This window comes from Accipiter gentilis, chromosome 26 (genome assembly GCF_929443795.1).
Source record: "Accipiter gentilis chromosome 26, bAccGen1.1, whole genome shotgun sequence".
NCBI lineage: Eukaryota > Metazoa > Chordata > Aves > Accipitriformes > Accipitridae > Astur > Astur gentilis.
In genome coordinates, this window is record NC_064905.1 from 16,682,676 (window position 1) to 16,707,509 (window position 24,834).

Genomic DNA, 24,834 nt, shown 5'->3' on the forward strand with positions numbered 1-24,834 from the left:
AGGAACATCCCTACCCTTCGCTCCCAGGTGTTGTGCAGGACTGAACTGGCTAGCCAAAGAGCACCAGGGCCATGTGCAAACAGTACTAAAACCCATGCACCCTCTGCCCATGTTGCTCCCTGGCTGCCCCCTGCCTCTGCAAGCTGCAGTTCCAGATGTGCTCCTCAGGGGCTGTGCAGTGTCCTTCGCACCATCCACAGGTAGATAAGACTCAGCATCTCCTGCATAGCTCAGAAGTTCCCCTTCTCCCTCTGAGTTCTCAAGCCTGTGTTTGTCTAATGTCTTGAGGAAAGAATTTTGACTGTGGGACACTATTACTTCGTTTGAATGAAAAGTAAATCTTTCTTGGTCCCTGGATCTCTAATTACACCCAGCTGCTTCTCCAACCTCTCCACTGGACCATGGCCCACCCTGGGAAGACCTGGCTTGTGTTAATGGGAGCTGAAGGGAAAAACATGCAGACCACCAAGAGAACAGGCAAAGGAGAGGGTGGTGGGGCAGGGTAGGGCAGAAACAAATACGAAATCAAATCCAGGATCCAGGGATTTCCTGCTGAGCATCGTGCTGGAGGTGGCTTCAGTTTGACCCTGGTCTTCCCTTGAGAACAATGTCCTCTGGCTGCTCTTCGAGCTGCCCTGGAGCCAGGAGTACGGGCCTGCTTGAAGCAGTGCTGCAGCAGAAAGTTGAGCTCAAAACCCCCCACGTAAGACTCCCTGGAGACCTTTCAAGCTTCACCCACTGAGCGTGAGAGTCCCGCAGCCAACTGTACTCTCAGGCTCCCTTGCAGCGTCCTGGATCTCACACAGCCGCAGCTCTGCAGCCCCCATCCTGCTCTGCAGCCTTCCTAGCCTCACTGGTGACCAGAGTCCTGCCAGGCCATGGGATAAGTGATGCCTCCGGAGCTGGGCATGCTTAACAGACACCCAAAGACACTGCACACCTGCAAGGAGCCACCAGGTGCTAGAGCTCTGCTTTTGCAAATGGCGTCACACCCAGGCACGTTCCCTCGTCACCCAGCACAATGCACCCTTGAGAGGTCCAGATAGCAGAGGACCAGTGTAGGAGCATTCCCCAAAATACAGATCATGCCAGGGCTGGCAGAGAGCCCCAGTGATGTTTTGATCTAAGCATGTGGCAGAGCAGGGCAAAGGGGCTGATGCCCATATGGACAGTGCATCTTTTATTAGCTCCCAGCCCGAGAAGGAAGGAAAGAATATTGTGAATCTCTGCATTCATGCCCTTGGCAGCCTGAGCTGGGGGAAAGTGCTTGTACTGTTCCGGCTCATGAATATTGGAGCAGAGCCCACAGGAGCCGGCTGCACAACAGCAGAAACCTCCGGAGGGATCGACTTGGCCCTGGCTGTGCCGTCCCATCCCACAGATCCTGGGCACTCGGGTAGAGAGGGAGCATCACTCAGCCATGGTATTTAGAAAAAGAAGGGCAAGGTTGTCCTTTGCTGCCCAGTGGCTTGTTAATAGAGCTGACTTGCAGATGCTTGCAGATGCACAAACCCTACTCTGGCAGAGAGGCGGTATTTGACCCCGGAGCCCTCTTGGCTCCCATGGAGGAAATGAGTGCTGTGGCAGGCCTGAAGGAGCTTGAGGATAAAGCAATGCCCCATCATGACTGCTCCGGACACACAACACCTGCTGCTCTTTCCTACACGTGGGTGACTGCTGTGAACATCCTCTGTGGTGCTGAGGAGGGATCTGTCTTATCCCAGCTAAGCCACAAAGCCACAGTCAGCTTTGCCCATCATACCACGCTTGGGAGCTTCAAAGAGGATTGAAGAAAAGTGGTGCCAATTGCAACGTCTCCCTTGAAGAGCATCTGTCCTGAAAAGATTTAGGAAAACAGCTGTGGAGAAGCCTACAGTGCATCTGTTTCCAGCTGGCATCAGCAGGCTCCATCGCCCCGAGGCACATTATCACAGCTGAAAGAAAACAACTTGGGAACAAATCTTTGAAGGTGACAGATAAGAGGGAGGGAACCATGCAAAATTGCTGCCTGGACCTTTCCCCAAATGCAGAGGGTAGATTCAGAAATAAATCCAAGTGAGCCTGGCTTGCCCTCATCCGTGCCTTCTGGTCCTCTTAACACACCAGCAATGCTAACTTGGACTCACACAAATGCCTACACCTTCTGTGTCCCCACTGAATCTGGTTGAGCAGCACATGATGCAAGGAATGCCTTAGTTTAGAGTTGCCCGCGGGCTGGTCAGCAGGTCTGTTTGTACTGGCCCATCCGTGTTTATATAAATAAGTGTCATTCAGCTACTGCTAGCCTTGATGGTTAATAAAACAAGTGGATCTGATAATGCGTGAAAATCCCAGTGGGTAAACAAACAGAAAGCGGAAACACTGGAGCCTTGTACAATTACCCTGCTCCACGTGGAGCGCCAAAAATGCCTGAGCAAATGCAAAGGGCTTTGGGGCTCCTTTGCGCAGTCAGGGTCTGAAGCTCTCGGTTCTGGGTTGAGAGTGGGGCCATCCCCATGGTCTGTGCCCGGTGCAGCGGGCCCATGGGCACAGCAGCAATGGGCATGGCAGAGGCCACTGAGTGTTACTGGTTTGGTGATCAGATTTACTGTTAATTTCCCTGTGCATGCATAGGATGGGAAAAACTCAAAATTCATGAGTCTTATTTTTATTGAAGCGTTTGTAAGACTGATACTTTGGAAAAGCCTGCCTGTGATTCATGGACAGAAGCCGCTGGAGCAGGACTTCCAGTCTTGCCTCAGGCACTGATGGCGTTTTTAGTGAATGCAGAAGTTTGAGCTGGGTCAGAGGGGCTGCGCGGCTGTCCCCAAGGGCACGTCACTGCTTCCAGAGCCTTGTGCCTGGCGACCCAGGGAGAGTGCAGCGCACTGTCTCTGAACTCATCCGTGGTGAGCCGGGCAGCGGGAGCTGGAACAGAGCAAAGTCTGCAGGAAGATAAATCAGCTTCTGAAGACAAACACAAAGGGGCATGTCTTTCCCCCACGCTTGGACAGAAATCCTGTCCTCACTGCGTCTGAGCCATTGTGCCCTCCGATGGCACCTTATCTCGCTTCCTCCTTGTTGTCCCTTGCTGTCTGGATCCAGCTATTGGTGACGGTCACAGTCTGGCTGCGCTTAAAAGCATCTGTCTGCAGAGCTGCCCTGGCAGGGCCCTGGCAGAGGAGCTGCATGTGCCAACATGCCTATTCCAAACTTGCGTAATAGATGAACCCAGTTTCCCCTAATAGAGCAAATGGTGCTGGCAAAAGGCCATTTTTACCCCCACAGCTGTCTCTTGTGATGTCTTCTTTTTTCCCATTTCTTTTTTTTTTTTGCACATTCTTAAGTGACTTTCAGCTACGCTGGCAAACTTTCAAGTGGGGACTAGGCCTTCCTCTGAAAGGGGCTCTGATTTTGCAGAAGGAAACTTCCAGCATGGAATAAAAGCTTGTTTTGTTTGTAGTAAACAAGTGCAGTTATAGCAAGCTACGGTGGCGCACATGAGTGTGTACATGTGCATATGCAAACCTCCTGCTCTGGAGATCCTCAGCTATATATAAATACACACGTCCATGCTCTGTCTGGGGTTTCTTGCAGTTCCTGGACTTTTCCGTTTGTCTTTGGGCCACTGGTGAACAGGCTCTGCAGTCATGCCATTGGAGAGGTGTCTGTAGCTCAGTGTCTCTGCAGAGGTGGGAAGGGGCAGCAGCCCCAGGCCAGCTGGGGGAGCATGCTGAGGGGTTGAAGGGGCTGCAGGGTGCTGTGCAGAGCAAGGGAACCCCCTCTTACAGCAGCAGGGAGGGAAACAGCTGGCAGCTGGACAGAAGGCAGTCAGCTGAGCCTCCCCTTGTTTTCTCCTTGCTGTCTTTTATCCCTGACTCCCTCCTGCTTTTCTCTTTCTCATTTTCTTTCCAGTCTGCTCTCCTTCCCTCATTCTCCTTCCCACTCCATTCATCACACCATGAGCCCCAGCCAGCAGCTACACTGAGCCAAGAGAAGTCATCACATCCGTGTGTTTTCTTAATAGCTCTGGACCCTCTGGACCCTTTTAATAATGAGAGGGAATAGAGAATAAATGGAGCCTTTCCCTCAGGGCCTTATGTGGCTCCCTGTCCTGGCATCAATACCAGTAAGACAAAGTCATGAGAGGGGGAGACCTGCTTGTGAGCGGGCTGATATCTTACAGCTTAGCATGGCCAGAGATGTGGCCTGGGGAAGGGGACTAGCCTCTGCTTGCCCAGCGATTAGTGAAGCTGCTTGCCATTTCTTCACACCTGTTTTTTCTCCTTGGAGGATGGCCATTCATCCACGCTGCAGCCTGAGAGTGGTGGCTGGCTGGGCCCTGGGCAGATGTGCGCAGTCACACAGGGCAGTTAAATCCCCACCACGTTCACCCTGCTCGGCTCAAAGCTAACTCTCCTCTTTGCCCATGTCTAGAGGCCAGCACCCCTTGGAGTGGTCGTGGCCTGGGGGCAAGGTGGACCCTGCCGGGAAGGAGAAGGAGACCGAGTTGGTGGCCTCAGCAGCCCCCAGCAGCGGCCGGGCAATCCGAGAAGAAGACTGCGAGGGGACTGGCACGAAGCCTTATTGCAAAGTCCTGGTGCTGACAGAGACCCAGGCAAATGACACAGGTTACTACCGCTGCTACTACAAGTACATTGATGCCAAAATTGAGGGCACCACAGCAGTCAGCACCTACGTGTTTGTAAGAGGTAAGAGCCATCCGGCGGTGTGCACCTTCAGGCTGGGGGAGCTCAGGGGCAGCCTATGCACCAGCATAATATCAGAAAGATTAAAAAGCCCGATGTGCCTCCCGGCCTCCCAGGGCAGAATGTGGGTGCTGCAGGCTCAGGGAGGGGGCCAAGGGCTGGCTCCCTGCACTTCGAGGGAACCAATATCCGTCCATTTCTGGGGGATGGCGGCAGTGCCTAGGATTCAATTACGTCCTGGCCCAGGGGCATCGCTCCAGCCAGGCTGGAATGCAGGAATTTAAGTAGTGAGAACCGGGCCTCAGAGACGCTCCACAGCTAAAAAAAGCACAAGAGTTAGCTTCTGGGCAGCTGGGGGCTCTCTGAGATGCTAGTGGCTAGGGATGATAATGTTCCGTAAAGCTGAGACACAGAGGGAGAGGAGGAGTGGTACAAACCCACTATGTGCAGCCTCCTCCTTTCCCTGGGCTTGATGGCCCTGGACCTGCTCCACGGTGGCAGACCCAGATGCTCCTCTCCACACTGCGCAGGGGCTGCCTGTGCAGGCAGGGTAATGAGATGTGTTTTGGAAGAGGGGGGATGTCCACCAGGCTTGGAGCTGGAACCTCAGCTCAGCAAGTGGCTGTGGGGCCAATACTCAGCTTCTTCATGCCCCAGGGGCTCCTCCTCCGCTGTCTCCCCCACTGCTTGCAGTACACTCCAGCAAGATAAACGAGCACTGTCCCCTGGAAACAGTTGGCTGAGCTATTTCTCTTTCCGCCCCCATTTATTAGTTGGTGCAGTTGTCATAAGCCAGGCAGGTCATGACATACAAGACGCATTTTTCAGAAGTCCCAGAGCAAAGCCAAATTTGCCTCTGCAGCTATGCAGAGAAAAATGCAGGGGCAAATCAGGAAAGCTGGGCAGCTGCTGGAGAGGAACTGAGGTCTGTTTGGGCAATTTCCTCCTCACAGGCTCTGCTGACCATCCTAGAACAGGACAGAGGTTCCCTAGATCCCAGACATGTTGCAAGGGGACACCTGTGAGTTGGACAGGGGTGTTCAGATACTCTAGAGTGTTGTGTCAGGATGGAGGCAGAGAGCTTCTTACACACGCTGAAAATAAGTACAACCTAACAAGCTTACATGCAGGTAGCGCTTTTGCGAGAGCCTGATTTTTCTTGTGATCCAGCAAATGCCACTTTGCCCCCTCGCTCATCTTCTATCACCTCCAGCCTCATCTGAAGCTCAGTAATGGCTCTCCTGTTTACCAGAGAGCAGCAAGTGTGCATGTGCGGTGTAGCTTAGGGGCAATAAATCCCACACTGTCAGGGCCCATGGGACTCACAGTGCCTGTGGACAGCGTGTGTGCAACAAATCCAGCCAACACCTCACAGCGTTGCTGTGCACATGACTACACAGCACATGTTCATACTCATTCTGATCAGGCTGTGGCCTGTTATGGCTATCAAGCATCCGGGAAACCTCAGAATCTGCCTTTCCAGACAGGCTTTCAGGCAGAGAAGGGACATGTCAGGAAAACCTAGGCATACAGTAACCGCAGCCATTGCAGAACATCCAGATAAAGCCCTGCCTGTTCCTGCTGAACTGGGCTGCAATGTGAAACTGTCCCTGGAGAGCTTGGAAGGGCTGATGTAAGTGGCGGGGATGTTTGGAGACAGCATGATCAGACCACAGGTTTATCCATCAACCTCATTTCTCCTGTTAAGAGCTTGGTGGAATTGCCAGGAACGAAATATCTGTGTTTGGCTGGAAAAATGGGTTGTTCCATATTTTACCTGCAGCTCAGTTCTCAAACGAACTCTCCACCCATCTGTCTCATTTCCCATGTGTCTGGTTAGGTGTGTATTTTATTACTGCTACAGATAGCACTGTAAACATGCAGAATGCCTCATCAGGGTAGAATAGGATATGTACAACCCCCATCTCATAAAGCTAAGCATATATTAATGAAGAAGATGCTAAATTATTCCCATCCGACCCATTAAGACAGCCTTATAGAAAATATGTGATGTGGTCAGAGAGGGGAGTTAGTGCATGAATCACAAGCTCATTGGCAGCAGGACCAGCCCAGTAAATCAGTTAGTTCTTGGCTGCCATCTGAGCTTGGAGGGGACCTCATAGTCTCTCACCTCTGGGAGTTGTGCGCCTCCTCCCTCTCACGTGCCCAGAGCTCGGGAGAAGAATGAGGAACATGTTGACACTCGGAAACAAATCTGTGATTTCAGAAGACAGCAATCCTGTGGCAGCACAAAACCTCAGGAAATAAAGATAAGAATTCTCTGCGCAATCCATATTTTCATAAGAGCTGACCAACATCTTTCCTATGCATGGCTTGTTTCACCTAAGCTGTAGAAAAAAGTGCTTCACACAGAGTAGGTCTTTGCAACATGACTATCACTGAAGCAACAGCTTTATAGATCAAGAATTAAAGGAATTCTCTTGTGCACTTAACAGTGGGAGCACTGGGTTGGACTGTGTTAGGCCCAATGTGATTTGAACAGCAGGATCCCCAGATGGGGATCATTAATAAATTAATCTCTGACTTGTCATTTTAGATGGGAGGCTTTAGGGGCTGGGTAGCAGAGGGAAAGACTCTCAGGTTGGACAAACAGACATCCTCATGCTATAGTCCCTTGAAATCAATGGTTTAGCTGCAATCTGGGTGAATAAAGAGTAACTTCTAAGGCTATTGGGATCATTTGGTCTGATTCCAGCATACCAGAAGCCATAAAATCTCCCCTAGTGGATCCCTGGGGCAGCCCCACATCTCCCAGATGGGGAACCACCACCTCCTTATGGAGACCCCTTCAACCAGGGGACAATTTCCATGAACAAAACCAATCATGACCACATGCTGGGTGGATGTTTCCAGAGACATGACTTTTACAGAGGAAAGATGCTGGCAACACCAGGCTTCGGAGATACTGGGGACCAGTCCCTCTTCAGAGCATCCTGTGAGGCATGCGTCCCTGTGGAAATGAGCAGGCAGGGGCTGATACTACAGAAGAAATTATCTGTCAGTGAGGCACTGCCAGAGGACACCAAGCAGCCTTGCAATTTGTTGTCTTTTCCAATTTTGTCTTTATCCCATTTAGTCAGCCTAGGTGGGTGTTGATTCTATGCCCTGTTTGGGAGAGTCCAAAGAGTAGAAAAATGCTCAAACCAAAAGCGCTGCCAAGCAGACAGGTGAGCAGGTGCCTCAGCAGAAGCTGGCATGAGGCACTGCAAGATAAACCTCACCCCTCCTACCTTCTGGCCAGCCATGGCTTGGGATACAAGTGTATTTTGCATCATGGTCTCACCAGCTCTTTCCAGTCTATCTGAGAAAGAGCTAGAAATGGGGTCCATGCTGCCCTGTTAGCTTGCCGTCTCTTTGGGATCAGGTTGGTCTTTGCGCTCTGTGTCTGGATGGTGCCTGGCACAATGGGTCAGGGCCACGACACTTCTCCTTTATATGCTGCCTTCAACTCTTTCCACCATGGAGCCCTGCTTGGGCTTTTCTCATTTGACACAGGTGATGCACTGAGCAGGATGGGGCAGCCCCTTCTGCAGGCACTCGGCTTCTTGGTGCTAGCTCCCCATGGAGTGTAATGTCCCTGGCCTTGCTAAGTCATTTCACTGATTAATTTGGGGTGGTTTTGTTCTTCCTGTCAATATTTGTGCTTGCAGCAGTTGGGAGGCAGTAGGGTGGCAGCCCTGGAAAGCTCAGCTCATCTGTTTATCTGCTGGCCGGGATAGCTGCAGGATGACATCTGCATACCATTCCACTGCAGATCACTTCCTCGTCCTGGAAGGTGTCACTGCCTGCCGCTGCACCAGGGAGGCACAGCCACGCACTCTCCCTGCCATGGGACCACGCACAGTCACCAGCTGGGCAGGCACTGAGCCCAGGACGGGACCTGCCGGTTTCACAAAGGGTCAAACCCAGGCAGAGACCTTGAGGGGGCCAGGAAAGGGGAGGTCGTTTCCAGCACTGCCCAAGTGTCACACAAGTGCCACTCCACCGGTACAGTGTTTGGTGTGGAGGAGGCAGCTGGCCCAGGCACTCACCTTGGCTGCTCCCTTTGCATCCCCAAGCTCCAGGTGTCTCCTCTGACTGTCACACGATGCAGATAGGGCTGTCCAGCTCAACACCACTCCCCCTGGCAAGCTCGTGCTGTGTTAAAGAAAGGTGGAAAGCCTCCTTTTCCTCTGGTTGGTCCCTCCTCCCAGTTCTTTTCTTGCCTCTGTTCAGTTGTTCTTCTCATATCTCTTCTTCAGATTTTGAACAGCCATTTATCAACAAGCCAGAGACCCTCCTCATCAGCAAGAAGAACACTTGGGTACCATGCCTCGTGTCCATCCCAGATCTTAACGTCACACTGACCTCGGTGAGAGCTCGGCCAGTGGGAGACTCTGGACCGAGATGTATTGCGTTTGTTCTGCATTTGTAATTGCCTGAGTGGAAGCAGGACAGGCACTGCCAGGAATGGAAAATGCATGGGATACATTTTCCATGGAAAGTACAAGCCACTGGCTTCCTTGTTTTATTTGCTGGTTGAAGCTATGCTGTCCAGTTCCCTTGGGCAGACCCCACGGGTTTCCTGCCAACCTTGCTTCTCTTCCCTGGAGTTCTATGAAACAAAACAAGACTTTGTTTTAATCCCGTTTCCCCACAGCATCCCCTGTTTGCTGTGGTCTCTGTGATCTACAAACCCTCTAGGTGGTCAGCATCCCCACAAGGGAGGAGACTGCAGCCCTGGGGCTGATGACTAAAAACAGCTCTGTTATCAGTTTGCTTGTGCCTTTTTTTTTCTTTTTTTTCTTTTTTTTTTTCACAATGTAAATACATCCTTCCAGGATGAGTGTTACTATTGTACAAAGGCCTCCAGGGACATGCTGGGGGCCAGGGGCCTTTCGCCTGCCCGGGAAGGACAGTATCCAAGGTCAGCACTCATCCCGGTGGAGCTGGTGTTTGGGACATCAGCATCAGTTTCCTTAGCTATCACTAGAAGTTTCCATTCCTGGAAGTCTCTGGCCCACTCTTCAGATGGAGACACTCGTGGTGCAGGATACGGCTGCTCAGGGTATAGGGGAGGCCACGATTCCTAGATGACAAACCCTCGGGTGGAGAGGGCAGGAGGCCAGCACAGCATGATGCTGCATCGTTTCTTCCCACAAAAGGAATGTGTTAGCCAGCGTAAAACCTGGAAGGGGTGGGGTGGGAATGTTGTTCCCCTCTTATTTCAGTTGGCAAAATGTTGATTTTTCCAGCAAAATTCCGTCATCCACCCTGATGGGAAAAGCACTTTCTGGGACAACAAGAAGGGGGTGCAGGTACCCACACACTTGATCAGAGACTTCTTGTTTGTTCAGTGTGAGACTGTCATCGACAAGAAGGTCTTCAAATCTGATTTCTTCATCATCCATATAGCAGGTGAATATTTGGGAAGGTGCAGGGTGGCAGTCTGGATGACTCTGAAGTCCATCAGTGTGGCTCTTGGGGTTACTATGGTCCTCTCTGGCTACAGAGTCTGCATGGTGCATATATCTCCTCTGCTGTGTGCCAGAGATACACCAAGCAGCAGGAGGTCATATCCAAGTCTCCTCTAACTGCATAGTCTGAGTCAAAGAGTTAATAGATCAGAAATGTCTTTTTGTTGCCTCTTCCACATCAGGGAGCAAGCTGTATGACATCCAGCTGTATCCCAAGAAAGCCATGGAGCTGCTGGTGGGAGAGAAGCTGGTCTTGAACTGCACAGTGTGGGCCGAGTTCAACTCTGGTGTCCGCTTCCAGTGGACTTACCCTGGCAAACAGGTACCAGCAAACAGAGCGGCTCCCCATGCACTGAACCACTTCACTCTGAGTCTTCCCCTCCTGCCCCTTCGTTGTTCCTCTTCACATCATTGGCAGGGCTCTGCTTCATGATCCTGACCATGCTGTGCCCTGGACATCTTGGTCAGAGTGCTTTCCCATTTTTTTGTCCTGCAGCAGAAAGCAGACAGAGGGAAGAGCCCTTTTCCTGTCAGAAAGCACCCTCCCTGCCGAGGTGTTATTGCTCTGGGGCTCTCCTGGGCAAACACTGGCTTCACTTCTACCACTGCAAATCCAGAGCAAACAGAATTGGCTTAAAAGGAGCTATTCTAGCCGTACAGCCCTGGTTACTAAGAGCCCGCAAGGGCATCCCATCCCTTCCCTGCTGTGTTTTCCCCATTTTGTAGCCCCTGGCTCTTGTGTGAACAGTGACACAGGGGAATCCCCTGAGGGCATCACTCTCTTCACATATTATAAGGCTCCTAGCCTGGTTTTTGGGCTGCAGATCAGAGAAAAACATGTGCTAAACTCTGACCCCAGCCTCAGGTGGTCAGTCAGGCAGGGCTTGTTGCCTTTCTATCCCTGAGAATGGCAGTCAGTGGTGGAGATGCCTGTCCAGGGAGAGGCAAGCACTGGGCAGCAAGAAGCACAGACATGAGGAGCCACTCTGTGCAGCCCCATCCCACTGATGTCATTCATCCCCTTCTCTCTGTTGTCTCCTGCAGACACAGCGGGCAGTGATGGAGCCCGAGCGCCGGTCCCTACAGACACACACGGAGCTCTCCAGTATCCTGACCCTCCACAACGTCAGCCAGCAGGACCTGGGCAAGTACACGTGCACTGCCACCAACGGCGCCCAGATGCTGGAGGAGAGCACCGACGTCATCGTGCATGGTACGGTGCCTTCCGCTCCCTCGCAGAGCCACAGCCAGAGCTGAGCTGGAAGCAGAGCAATCCCCAGTCTGCTTCGGCAGTGTTTGGCTCAAGGCTCAGTGGAGGGGCTCCTGCACCTCCATCCCACTCTGCTTAGTGAGACCCAGCCTTCCTCCAGTCCCTTAGCCCTTCTGCACCCCAGCACCACACTGGGAGCATGATCACATGCAGCAAGGTGCCAAGATGACAAGAGAGAGAGATGCAAACACCAAATTGGCCCAAATGCCAGTGGGATGGCAGGACACACAGGTCTCACGGCCCTGTGGCAGAGGCAGCACTCTTGTGGCATGGCTGGCCTGGGAGGCACCCAGCTGCGGGTGCACAAGGCACCATTGGCCCTGGGTGGCTGTCTCCTGACAGCAGGAAGCCACAAGGCAGCACAGCCTCCCGACAGCCCCAATGGCTCTCAGCGGTGAGGCAGAGGCAGCTCTTCAGCTGCCAGAGTCGCAGCACTGTGCTGGCCTGCCCAGCCCTGCCTGGCACCCACTCCCTCCCTCCATTTCTGCTCCAGGGAGGGGGCCCTGCTGGGAACAGGGATGTGGAAGAGGGGCTGGGGGTCATATGGGCAGACGAGACAATAGTGGATTTTGGTTATTTTGACTTCATCGTTGCAGAGAAGTAGTTATTTTCAACTGCACTGCCACAACACCCCGCCTGTCCTTGGTTCTTGCTGTCAGGCCCTGTGGAGAGCAGCAGAGCTTGGTGACAGCCTGTTCCATTGTGCTCTCCTCTCCTCCACGCTCACCTTTTTTTTCTTGCAGAAAAGCCCTTCATCAACGTGGAGTGGAGGAAGGGCCCGGTGATAGAAGCCACTGCAGGAGACGAAGCCGTGAAGCTGCCAGTGAAAGTCGTGGCTTATCCCCCACCAGACTTCCAGTGGTAACGCACCTTTCTTAGCCTGAGCCACCTTCTCCTCTCCTCCTTCCCTCTGCCAAGTAGGGAAGCCTAGCCTGGACTCCTCGCTAGGTCCCTCTGGGGCCAAGATTGTCCCACATGTCACTTTTTTCCACCCATGGGGGTCATTTTTCCCATCTGCCCTCGCTCTCAGCTGCACAGCTTGGGACGGGAGGAGTTAAGGTCTGGGGGAGAAGCAGCAAAGGTCCTGGCCTGGCTTGGCAGCTCTGCACTGTCTGGAGGGGCCAAGTGGAGCTCCCACAGGAGCTGCCCCTCTCATCCCCCTGCAGCACGGATTATGGCTGCCCAGAGGAGCAAGAGAGTGGGCCAGGTTGTGCACCGCATTGTGCTGCACTTCTGCCAGAGCTGGCTGGGAGCTGGGAGCTTTGCACCTGCATACTGCTCAGGGTGGAGCTACGACATCCCCAACCCCACACACATCCGTGCGACACAATGCACAGACCCATAACTCTGCGAAAGCCCAGGGGTCTCTCCAGAGAGGTCTCCAGTGCTAGCAAGGGGTGCCCTGACTGCACTCTAGTGGAGACCAGCAAACCCCTGCCCAGCTTGCCAGTGGGACATTTCCTCCCCATGGCTGCATTTTCTCTCTGCCTCCCCGCAGGTACAAGGACGGGAAGCTAATTCCCAAGCAATCTCAATCTTCAATGCAGATCAAGGATGTGTCGGAGCAGCATGCTGGGACGTACACTCTGGTTCTGCGGAACAGGCTGGCGGGGCTGGAGAAGCACATCAGCCTCCAGTTGATCGTCAATGGTAAGGGAGGAGGCCAGGGCTGGGGCCGGGGGGGAGAGCACTAAGCCCATGGCCCCAGCCTTTGGGCTGCTCCAAGACCAAGTCCCCATTGCTGTCCTAAAGCAGTTGGTATCAATATCATCTCCTCCTCCATTGTTGAGGGATGCTCTGGTTACAGCGAGGCTGGTTCCCTGTGGCCTGGGCAATACGGCACAGTTTTCTTCCTGGCTGCATCATTCTGGGCAGTATGTGTCCTTGTTCAGGGGCCATCTCCCAGCTGCAGTTGGAGATGCTGCTGAGGGTAACCCTGACGGATGTGAACTTGAGTGCAGGGCGGCTGCAACACACGTGGAGCCTGGAGCTGAAGCAGTTCCTCTGGGTTTGAAGCTCCCAACAAGTTTTCCCCTGGCAGAAGCTGGTCCCTGTTGTGCAGAAACCTGGTGCCAGCACAAAAAGTGCTGGAAGGGCAACCGCTGCTTGGAGATTTGTCTCCAGCAGGCTCTGTAGCCTTGTGCTGGGGGCTGCTAGACAGCGCTTTGAGCCCTGCAGCATCCAGACATCACACTCGGCAGAGGAAGGAGAAATTACATCACTTGAATCTGCCTAAGTATAACCTGCTCTGCCTTGCAGGCCTGAGCTCCCCAGGAGCTGCCCTGAGAGCCATAGTGCTTTAGTGCCCAGCCTCTCTCTAGATGGGCCTGGGGAGGGCTGTGCCTGGCCTGGGGATGCAGCAGCTGAGCCTGCGGCCACTCACACTGTCACTCTGATCCTTGCAGTTCCTCCACGCATCCATGAGAAGGAAGCCTCTTCCCCAAGCATCTACTCCCGGAGGAGCCCCCAGGCCCTCACCTGCACAGTCTATGGCATCCCAGCGCCGGAGATGATCCAGTGGCAGTGGAGGCCGTGGATGCCCTGTCGGATGTTCTCCCGACGCAGCCTGTAAGTGCCATTTCTTCCAACACCTGTATCTTACCAGGCCACCAGCATGACATTACGGACTACTTGGGCACTGTGGCTGCATCCCAGATCCTGTCTCGCTTTTGCTCTCCCAGCCATAACATTGCAAGAGGAGGACAGCACCAACTGATAGCTCAGAGCACCATACTCCCACTCACCCTGTAAAAAGGCAGAGTGGAGACACTTGTGCTCCACATGGGAGTTTTGCCCAGCCTGACTGGCCCCAGACACCAAGCGCTTCCACAGCTTCCCCTGCATCCTTGGTCATCTGCATCTGGCAGGGGATGCCCAGCCACACCTCACAGCATCTGCAGTAAAACCACTGACCACTGTGCTAATGGGGAAACTGAGGCAGATTGCAGGAGCGATTGTCACAGCCCCTTCGTGAGACCCTGAGACAGCAGCTGGGGCCCACCCCATTCCTGCCCTAAGGTCCCTGTGTTTTTTTGGTCTTTCATCTTCTGCTGGGTAATGATGGAAGCAGAGGGGAGCAGAGCTGCTGTGTGCAGGAAAGAGTTGCTGAATCCGGGGGAAGCACCGGATCTCTGCCAGCTGCTGGGGTGGTTTGCCTGGAGGGTGTTTGTGCAGGCAGCACCAACAGGTAGGCAGGAAGGGTGCGTGTCCACTGCCTGTGCCCTGGGAAGCTGGGGCAGCACCAGGCAGGGCTGCAGTGGCATTTTTTAGCAGCAGCCTCACAGGAAGAAGGAAAAGGGATGCTGGGGCGTTTTAGCCAGAGCAGTCAGGGTGGAGGACATCAGGGTGCCTGGAGGAAGCCAGGTCCCGCAGCCCTGTGCAGGCTGTTGCCGAGCCAGGGACACCAGAAAGCTCTCCATCGCATGCAAGTGCACTGTGGCCCTGTCAGGAAGCAGGGGCCCATGAATTATAAGCACTGTCTCCCAAGGCCACCATATTTCTGCCTAGCATAGCTCCAGAGGATGCAGGAGGCTTCTTTTGAGCTTCCTGTTGTTTACAGAGTTCGCTGACGTGCTCGCCCCACTGAGCACTCTGCCCCGCGCTGCCAGCACGCACCCTTGCCACTGCTTTTGGGTGCTCAGCTCCCCCCTGCTTCCCTGTCACTGTAAGCCCTCTCCCTCTGCACCTCCCACCCTGGATTTTGGGCAGATCCTCCCATCTCCCTGCCCCACCTGCATTTCAGAAGCAGCCTGCAAGTTGCAGCATCCTGGGTCCCTGACAGATTAGGGCTCTTCTGCCCCTTTGCCTGCCTTTGCCCCAAAAAGGTGCTACCATGCCCCTGTGAGATACCAGCAGCATCTCTACTTGGGATGTTTCTCTCCTGATTTTAGTTGAATCAGGGGCAGCAGGTGCACCGTTGGGTAGTGCACCCTCGGATGCTGCACCCTCTGTTCTCCAGGCCAGCACCCAGCCAGACTGTGACATCCCTGACTCAGTCCCAGCAGGGGTTTAAGGCCTTGTTGCTCAGCAAAGTGGCATCAAGAACTGCCCCGGACACACATGAAGGGATTTCACTCCAGCCTTTCTCCACCCCTAGCAGGGAAGGATGGAACCAAAGGCGTGAGAGTGAAGATGCTGCCTGGGACACCAGTATCCATCCCCTGCCTCAATTTTCGTATCTATAGATAATGTTTGCCTCACTAGTGATTGCAGAGCACCCTTATAAAGCACATTAAAACTATGTAACCAAGAGACCCAGGAAATTTTGCAGTCAGAGGACAGGGGCATCAGTTCTCAGACACAAAGCTATTTTTGCTGCCTTCTTCCCAGCTGAACCTTTCTCCATCTCTCTCCTCTTTCTCCTGCTCCTCCCTGGCTGCCGGATTAGCAATAGCAGGCACCGGGCAGCAAGGCGGCATCAGCGGGACCGGATGCCTGAATGCAAGGACTGGAAAGATGTGTCACAGCAGGATGCGGTGAACCCCATCGAGAGCATTGACACCTGGGTGGAGTTCGTGGAGGGGCGGAACAAGGTGAGGCTGTAGCCCCAAGCCTGTCCTGGAGTGGGGAGCTGGAGGCAGGCAAAGTGGCCTGGAAATAAGCGTGACAGAGCCAGATTTGGGGAGGGCTTCACACCTCTGCTTCTAAAGTAAATCATCAGTGGCTGTTCTCATCCCTGGAGCTCCGCAGTACCAGGCAGCCCCAGGGCGAGGGAGAGCTGTCATCTTTGAGAAATTACGCTGTGTGCAGAGAGGCTCCTGCCGGGGCCGACTGCGCAGGAGGGTTTACACTGGTTGCTGTTGAATGCAGGGCACCCAGCTAGGGAGGGCATGGGAGATGTTTGCTGTGGGGGCTCCCTTGGCCAATTCTGAGTACTCTTGCATGAGCTGTTCTGGGAGAGCCAAACCCTGCAGAGCAGCCTGAGCAGCTGGGAAGGGACAGCAGGAGTCACAGACTGACCAGGAAATCTCTGGCCTCAGGAACATGCATGCATGTGGTGGGACATTTCATGCAGCTGTCCCCATCCTGGTGGGACGAGGGTGGTATGGAGATGCTGGCGTCCATCCGCTGCATGTTTGTGAGTGAGAGCACGTGTGCCCCACAGAGCCCACTTCTCCATCACAATGTTTCCTCTCTGGAAGGAACATCTCTCCCTCATTGCAGCGTGTGACCTGCAAACACTCGACGCTGCTTGCTGCCTGTTCCTTTCTGTCTCTCTGGTAGCTGCAAGTGTCAGGTCTGCACCATGACGGGATTCCTGTTCCTGCTGGTGTCGGGCACCAGCCGCTCGCAGAGGGATGCAGAACAAACAAATGGGCCCCTGTTTCCGAAAGTCACTTCCTGTTTTCCTACACACCTCCAAAGGCACTTCCCGTCCCCTGGCCTGGCCGGGAGTTCATGCCAGAAGGGTGGCAGGGGCAGATGCTGCTCCTCCCAGAGCAGCTGAAAGGAGAGGCAGGGATTGGTGTCCCCTGGGGAGACAAGCAGGAGTGATGGGAGCTCCTGGGTGAGAAGTCATTGTGTCCCTCTCTAGATGTGACTCTTGTCTTGGTCCCTTTTGATCTTTCCCTTTTTTCCCCATTCTCTTCCTCCTATTCCTGAGCTGTCTTTCTCATTCCATCTATTTGGTTGTAACTGTCCTGGAGGTCCAGCTTAGGCTGTGCAGCCCAGGGACATGCAAGAGCTCTGGGAGAAGACAGTTCTTCCACTTGCAGTGGGATGCTATGTCCTCAAATCTGCTTTCTCTCCCCCTCCTCCTTTCTGCCTGTCTTCTCTTACCATCCTCCTCTGTTTTTTATTCTGTCCGGAAAGGCCAGCCATGCACTGCAGACAGCAGAATGATGTCAAATCCAGAAACACCAACTCAAACATAACAATGCAGATTAGAAGGAAAATCCCCAAGAAACAGGAAAGGCAGCACACAGAAGTGCCAGCAACAGGGTCACTTCAGCTATATTGAATAACCCCAAGAAACGGAAATGGCAATGCACAAAAGTACTAGTAATAAGGTCACTTCAGCTGTATTGACTACACTGAATGAATTACTGTTTCTTCTGATTAACACAAACTAATACGTTGCCACTTAGAGCGGAAATGTTTCCCAAAGTCTATGGGATGAATAGTAAAGGCAAAGTAGTTTCCCTGTAGGAAGGCAATTTTTTTGCATTTTAAACATTGTCTCATTAGAGGGATTTTTGCATGTGATTATCTTGTCATTTAAACTAGGAGGGTGGAGAAACCTGCTCTTCAAACTGCAGATCTCCTCTAAGGGGAGTGCTTGTAACACTTTTGGCATCTCACATGTGTGCAGTGTGAGCTGGGAGGAGGAGAGCAGCCTTACTCCCCAGCTGCCTTTCCTGGTTTATTTGAAGGCAGCATCTCCTGGGTCTGTGCTCCCAGGACAGCAGCCTGACTGTTTACCCAATCTTGGTCATGTCTTGCTGGAAGGAGCGAGGAGGAGGAAGCTTTTTAGGACCATGTCTATGTACACTTGGAATTTAAAGGGAGAAGATGACATCTCTTCCTGAACTGGTGAGAGCTGGGATGCTTTCACAGGCTTGATTTCCCCTTATGGATAAAAGGAGTGCTTGCAGGTCTGTAAATACCTGTAAACTTCACTGAACTCTGTGGGACACTAAACAGTCACTTCATTGTAGAGGGCTCAGAGAATCAAAGCCTTGGTGTCCTTTCCCTTTCTCCACGCTGTTACAAAGCCTGGCAGGAGCTTAGCCATCCCCTCAGCCCTGCATCATGTTCATGCCCCCTTGCTGGGCACAGGCCTGTCCCCATGGTGACCCGAGGGGCTTAGCAAGAAATTTGCTCCCACAGAGAGGCATCTATGTTGGCTGCACTTCGTAAAAAGGAGCAGAGATCAGGAATAAAAACATGTTGCTGTTGCTAGAGCCAGCAGATGAGGCTTGAAATACACAAAGGGCTATTGAATAAGGGACTGTTTTTGCATAACCCTTTCCCAGGTACAGCTGCTGCCTGGAGCCAGGCTTGCTGTGTGCTTTGCTGTCTGCCAGAGAGCAGCACTGATCCTACTTCTCTTCCCTCTTGCTCTTCCTAACTCCTCATGCTCTCTTCCCCCATCAGACAGTCAGCAAACTGGCCATCCAGGAGGCCAACGTCTCAGTCATGTACAAGTGTATTGCCTCTAATAAAGTGGGTCGAGACGAGCGGCTGATCTACTTCTACGTGACCAGTGAGTACTGCGGACATCCCCTGCACCTGCATCAGCCAAGCTCCCTGCTTGAAATAGGCAGGTCCCTAGACCTGCCGGGTCCTGTCATTCACAGCACCTTGAAAAGGTGACTGGAAAGCCAGCGGGAAAGCAGGGCTGCCCCAGAGCTCTGCTGAGTGGCAAAAGCCTGGAGCCCTGGCAGCAGATAGCGCAGGCAGAGTTTGGCAGGCAGATCTGGGAATGAGCCGGCGCTGGCTGTGCCTAGATCCTGGAGCAGCCCTGGCAGGTCCTGGGACTGGGGAGGTCCTGCTGGCTCAGGCCCAGGCAGCTCCCTGGGCTGGGGATGTGCCTGGTCCAAGAGCATCCTCTAGTGGCACTGCCCGAGCCGCTCCCAGGCAGGGTCCTGCTGGCCCGAGCCCCCCGGCAGGGTCCCCACAGGATTTTGGTGCTGGGAGGAAGCTGAGAGCCCAGCAGTGTGGGCTGGAGTCGTGGCTCATATGGGGCTTCATAAATTTCTTGCCAGCGGTACTCCGTGCTGGCAGGAGTCTGTCCCTGCCTGCTGGGGACAGGGAGCCTGGCAAGGGCACAGCACAGGCTTATCTTCACGTCTCTCTGGACAGATCCCAGAAGCCTGGGCTCATGGGTAGTACCTGTGCTGTCAGAGCCACCAGCTTTTGTGGAGGCAGATGAACCTCTGCAATCGCTGCTCCAGTAACGCTCTGCATGTGCAGTTGTCCAGCCTGGCTGTGTAACTGCTTGCACTTGTAAAAGCAGGCGTGTGTGCAATCCAGAATGCTGCAGCTGAGCTGAGAGCAGTAACAGCCTAATTCAGACCTCCTAGACTTGTTTTGCCTGTGACCCCATCTTAGTTTGACCCTGGGACTTCAGCATATCCCTTAGCGCTTGCTGGGCTTAAGCTGTTGGTTGCTAGCAGTTTGCATGTCACAGTTCTGCTCTAGGTTGGCTGAGGACAGTGGGGTCTCAGAGAGCTGAGCCCATGGAGACAATTTCATTGTGTCTGGCAGCTCAGCCATGAAAACTCATTCACATGTTCATTTCCTTCCTGAAAGCCATTCCAGATGGGTTCGAGATTGAGTCCCAGCCCTCAGAAGAGCCCATAGAGGGGCAGGACCTACAGCTGAGCTGCAATGCAGATAACTACACTTACGAGAACCTGCAGTGGTATCGGCTGAACCTCTCCAAGCTCCACGATGAGGAGGGCAACCCTCTTGTGCTGGACTGCAAGAATGTCCACCACTATGCCACCAAGATGCAGGGGGAGCTGCGCTTCCAGCCTGATTCCAATGATGCAACCTTGCTGCTCACCATCCCCAACATCTCCCTGGGCGAGGAGGGAGACTACGTGTGTGAGGTGCAGAATAGGAAGACCCGGGAGAAGCACTGCCACAAGAAATACATCTCTGTGCAGGGTGAGGGTCCACAGGGCAGGCGGGAGTGACAGAGGAGAGCTGGTGCTCTTGCTGCCATCAGCTTCCCATTCCATCCCCAGGGGAAGCCACGCAAGCATCTAAACTCAAGGTGGCAAAGGCAGGGCACCTGGGTTCTCAAGACACCCTTCAGCAGGGGTCAGAGACCCAAAGGCCCCCAGGAACACAGATATTCTTTTGATCAATCAGTTTCCCGTTTTCCCCTCCTCCTCTTTGTGCTGCTCCTCCAGCCCTTGAGATCCCCCGCCTCAAGCAGAACCTGACAGACATTTGGGTGAACATCAGCGACTCCATAGAGATGCGCTGTAAGGTGGACGGCAACCACGTTCCTGAAATCAGCTGGTACAAAGACGAGAAACTGGTGGAAGAAGTGTCAGGTACAGTGGGCTGGGGGTGAATCAGAGTTAGGGCATCATGTCCGGCAGCTGGAGAGCTGAACACTGCTGAGTTCTGGGAGTTGCTGTGCCCAGGTAAAGGCACCCATTCTCTGAATTGGCTGAACTCTGGTTTTAACCATGTTCTATCCCAGTTTGATGCAGTCTTACTGGCCAAGACTATGCCCTAGGCCCTGGCTCAGCACTGTCTGTGTATGTGCGTATTCAGCTGGAGAGCAGAGAGAGATAAATCATTCATCTTCTTACTCTCAGCCCAATGCCTGGCATCTTTGCTCAGGCAGGGACCAGCCCAGACCCCATGGAAGGAACATGGAAAGGATCCAGGCACATTGCAGAGGGAAAGGAACAGGTCCTGGAGCTGAAGCAGAGCTTGACACACCAGCTGGACTGCCTAGGCACCATTCCCATCCAGCATTGTCTGCAGGGGTTTCGTCCCCTCCATACACTGCCTGGGGAAGGCCCTTCCAGGGTATTTCTCTCTTCTGTCCATCAGGCCCCAGAAGAGAGCCTCCACCAGCTGGTGCAATTTCATTCTGCCATCTAAAATGAACCAGCCAAAAAGTAGAAGCCTTATTTCAAGCCTGAATGAGTCCAGTATACCAATCCCCCCTTCTTGTGAGTGACCACCACAACCCTCTGTGCTTTACAGGGATTGACCTGGCAGACTTCAACCAGAGGCTGAGCATTCAGAGGGTGAGGGAGGAGGATGCTGGGCTCTACCTGTGCAGCGTCTGCAATGCTAAGGGCTGTGTGAACTCCTCGGCCAGCGTTTCTGTGGAAGGTACCAGCAGCCACGACACCCCTGGGGATGAAGAGGTGTAGTAGGAGTGTGGCCAAGGTCCCATGCCTCTTCCCTGTGACACCAGGCAGCAGGAGGCAGTGAAAGCCCCTAGGCCTTGCTGGTGGCATGGTGCTCTCACAGGAGGATCTGTAATCCAGAGCATGTTTAGCTCAGGCAAACACACCTCCCCTGTCTCCCCACATCCTGAAGCAGGCCACAAGAGATGGCTGAGCTGGGGCACGGAATGGGAATCTCTGAAGCTACGGTTTTCCTCCTGCCCCACAGGCTCTGATGACAGGACCAATGTGGAGATTGTCATCCTGATTGGGACTGGGGTTATCGCTGTTTTCTTCTGGATCCTCCTTATCCTCATCTTCTGTAACATCAAAAGGGTAAGTGAGTGTCTCTGTCCCAGGGAAGGGGAGGTGGCATAGCGGAGCTTGGGGCAACACCATTGCTGTGATGTGGGGCTATATGACAGCGTCTGCTAAAAGGAGGTCACTGAGTGATGTTTCAAGCGCTCTCACTACCAAGGACAGGGTGCATAAGGGCTGTGGTAGAGGAGGTGACAGGGAATGGCCTTTGCCAGGGGGAAGCAGGTCCCCTCTGGGAGTCAGCACCCAGTGTAGGGAGGGCACCTCCTCACCCTTTGTGTTGACTGATTCCTGCAGCCTGCCCACGCTGACATCAAGACGGGCTACCTCTCCATCATCATGGACCCTGGCGAGGTGCCCTTGGAGGAGCAGTGCGAGTACCTGCCCTATGATTCCAGCAAGTGGGAGTTCCCACGAGACCGCCTGCGCCTAGGTGAGCCAGGCTCCCTCCCTGCCACTGCACACTGCAGCCAGGGCTTCCCACCAGCCCTTCAAACTCACCCTCCAGGTTTCTTACACACTTTTATGTATTTAATGCCTTCACTCTGCCTCAGGATTCCCATCTTCTTCCCCAGACTGTCCCTAAAGCCCAGCTGTGCCTGGGAAATCTCTTTGGGTCTGACTATGGACAGGTCTGAGCCAACTGTAAGCCCAGACTCTCCCAGTATACCCACATAGGCATCACTGATACTGGAAGATCTCTGGGCATGCTTTAAAGCACATCCCCATATTCTCCAAGCAGCAATCTGGACAGAACAGCCCAGACCACAGCAGGTACCCCAAGTTCAGGAGCAAGACTGCATCCATTATCCTACTCATGCTGAGACACCCACCTCAGTCTCTTCCCTCTGTCTCTGAGAGTTAAAAGGGCTGCAGACTACCTTTGAGGCACAGAGCAGTGACATTACCCCTGGCTGCTCTGCTGTGGGGTGTCACATTTACCTTTCCCACATGCCTTGCTTGAGGGCAACAAACAGCTCCTCACTTCTGCAGGGCCATTTCCTTCCTCTGCTTTGTCCATGCCAGCTCTGTCTCAGTTCCTCCCACCATCCTTTCTCTTATTCTCACCGACAGAGCAAGCAGCCACCTGGGAAGGGCACATGTTCCACTCCTTCCTTTTCCTTTATGATGTTTTTTCTTTCTTCTTCCCATGGTTTCCTGTTGGGTTTTTTGGTTTTTTCATTCCATTCTGCCTGTGCTGCACCTGCCTTCCTTCACACTGCCTCTCTCCTTGCCCATAGGTAAAGTTCTGGGTCACGGTGCCTTTGGGAAGGTGGTAGAAGCATCAGCGTTTGGAATCAATAAAAGTAACAGCTGTGAGACCGTAGCAGTCAAAATGCTGAAAGGTATGTGGACAGTGAAGCAGAATATGCAGTCTGTGTGGACAGAAAAGAATGAGGCATCTGCCAGGGAATGTCCACCCTGTAAATGCCTGTCTTTTTCATAAGGCATTTGTTAAGGCCCTGGAAAATGTTTTCTCTCCCACAAGCACTCCTGGTGGCTTCTGCTTGAGCCAGCCCTGAACTAGGGGAGAGGAGCTGGAGCCAGCCTTTTAATTTATGGCTTCTTGGCCTCAGCACAGTTGATCCTCTTGGCCTCCCCTCGTGGATGCTTTAGCCCATTCAGCTGCCCTGGGAGGCAAGTGGCAGAGCAGACAGCAGGAACTTGGGGAACTCAGCTTTCAAGGAAATTCAGCTGTCTGCAAATGCAAAGAATGAAAACTGTCTCAAAGGATGAACAAGAATCCAGAGCCCCTCTTTGGCAGGTCACTCAAGGAAATGTTGCTCCCAATTGCCTTCTTCCAAATGTGCCTGTATTTTGTGTTTATGGGCCAGGTTCAGAGCTGGGTAAGGAAGCAGGTTGCAGCTCTTACCCAGCTCTGAGGGCTCGATTGGCTTTGCACCCAAAGCCTGGTCAATCCAGAGTGAGATTTTAAGCTTTTATAGCCACTCTTTCAAACAGGCATCCAGAACATTATTCTGTAATTTGGCACCCAACAAAATACTGAGGCAGTCTCTGGCCAGCAGTAGCCTGTATGTGGAAACTGAGTCATGGCTCATCTCAGTGGCACTTAATCACTGCAAGCATACAGATGATCTGCACAGCAGTTGCAGAGAGAAGCCTGGCTGTGCAAGGTTGCTTTACAGTCCTTTGAGGCATGCTCTCACCTCACCCATCAGCTGCAGTTCAAGAGGATGCTTCTGTCTCTCAGGCTAAATTTACAAACTCCCAAGTAAGGCAAAATGCATATGGGGAAGCAGACAAGTCTGAAAAAGGCACACAAAACCAGAGAACAAACCCTGAGGGTAAAACAGAGGATCAAGAGTTGGTGTGAATTAGGCACTCAGAGAAAATGCACTACAGAGAGCTGGCAGGGGCACAACACTGTTTGCTATTGGAGAGGAATCATAAAAAGATATTCTGGGTTTGAGCTGAGACAGCTTCTATCTTCAGTCATGATCAGAAGACTCAAATGCCTTTTGTTTCTAATTTTCCTTCAAATTGTTTTATGGCTTTTTATCTCTGTTTGGAGGCCAAAAGGGCAGAGATTCAAATGTGTATGTAAGCCTCAAGTGATCTTTTTACCTGCACAACTATCACAAGGAAAAATGTGCTGGGCACAGGTTGTCTTGTCCTTTGCTCTGGGTTCCTGCGCCTGCAGGGAGCACCCTACGTGTTACAGCAGGGATCCTGGGAGCTCCAGACAAGGCTCTGACATTTCATATGGAAACATGCAATAACAAAATGTACTAAGACTTTGGGGTTGCAGTCTCCTCAGCAAGACTCACATTAACACTCTGCTAAGAGAAGGGTGGTGAGAGTGAGTGACAAGCTATGAGGAGGCATCATGACATGGTCTGTGTGTTTCCAGAGGGAGCTACTGCAAGCGAGCACAAGGCACTGATGTCAGAGCTGAAGATCCTCATTCACATCGGGAATCACCTCAACGTGGTGAATTTGCTGGGTGCCTGTACCAAACCCAATGGTAAATATCCCAGGGCAGCACGTGTGCCTGCTCCCAGAGATCAGTGCTCGTCCCCTGTGTCCTTTCTGCTGGCCGCATGTGTGACCACAGGGACTGTGGGGATGTTATCGGCATGTCTGTGAGCACTTAGGGCAGGTGCCACAGCTCAGCGGGGCTGCACATAACATGAGCTGGGACAAATTCTGACCATCCCAAGCCCTTACCTCTTCCCCCGACCTTTGGTGTCTCCTCA

General features: G+C 53.1%; 1 protein-coding gene across 2 annotated transcripts in view; it reads left to right on the forward strand.

Annotated features, from left to right (window-relative positions):
• The window catches only part of FLT4 (fms related receptor tyrosine kinase 4), a 60,670-nt gene that overhangs the window by 24,512 nt on the left and 11,324 nt on the right, over positions 1–24,834 (forward strand). For both annotated transcript variants that reach the window (XM_049829821.1, XM_049829822.1), the window contains exons 3-19: positions 4,417–4,691; positions 8,951–9,060; positions 9,944–10,106; positions 10,348–10,487; positions 11,210–11,378; positions 12,179–12,296; positions 12,934–13,085; positions 13,841–14,003; positions 15,823–15,967; positions 18,531–18,639; positions 19,689–20,048; positions 20,297–20,443; positions 21,111–21,242; positions 21,528–21,634; positions 21,914–22,049; positions 22,858–22,962; positions 24,489–24,602. In XM_049829821.1, coding sequence (XP_049685778.1) covers positions 4,417–4,691; positions 8,951–9,060; positions 9,944–10,106; positions 10,348–10,487; positions 11,210–11,378; positions 12,179–12,296; positions 12,934–13,085; positions 13,841–14,003; positions 15,823–15,967; positions 18,531–18,639; positions 19,689–20,048; positions 20,297–20,443; positions 21,111–21,242; positions 21,528–21,634; positions 21,914–22,049; positions 22,858–22,962; positions 24,489–24,602 — 2,645 coding nt within the window. The remainder of the gene's footprint in view (positions 1–4,416; positions 4,692–8,950; positions 9,061–9,943; positions 10,107–10,347; positions 10,488–11,209; positions 11,379–12,178; positions 12,297–12,933; positions 13,086–13,840; positions 14,004–15,822; positions 15,968–18,530; positions 18,640–19,688; positions 20,049–20,296; positions 20,444–21,110; positions 21,243–21,527; positions 21,635–21,913; positions 22,050–22,857; positions 22,963–24,488; positions 24,603–24,834) is intronic.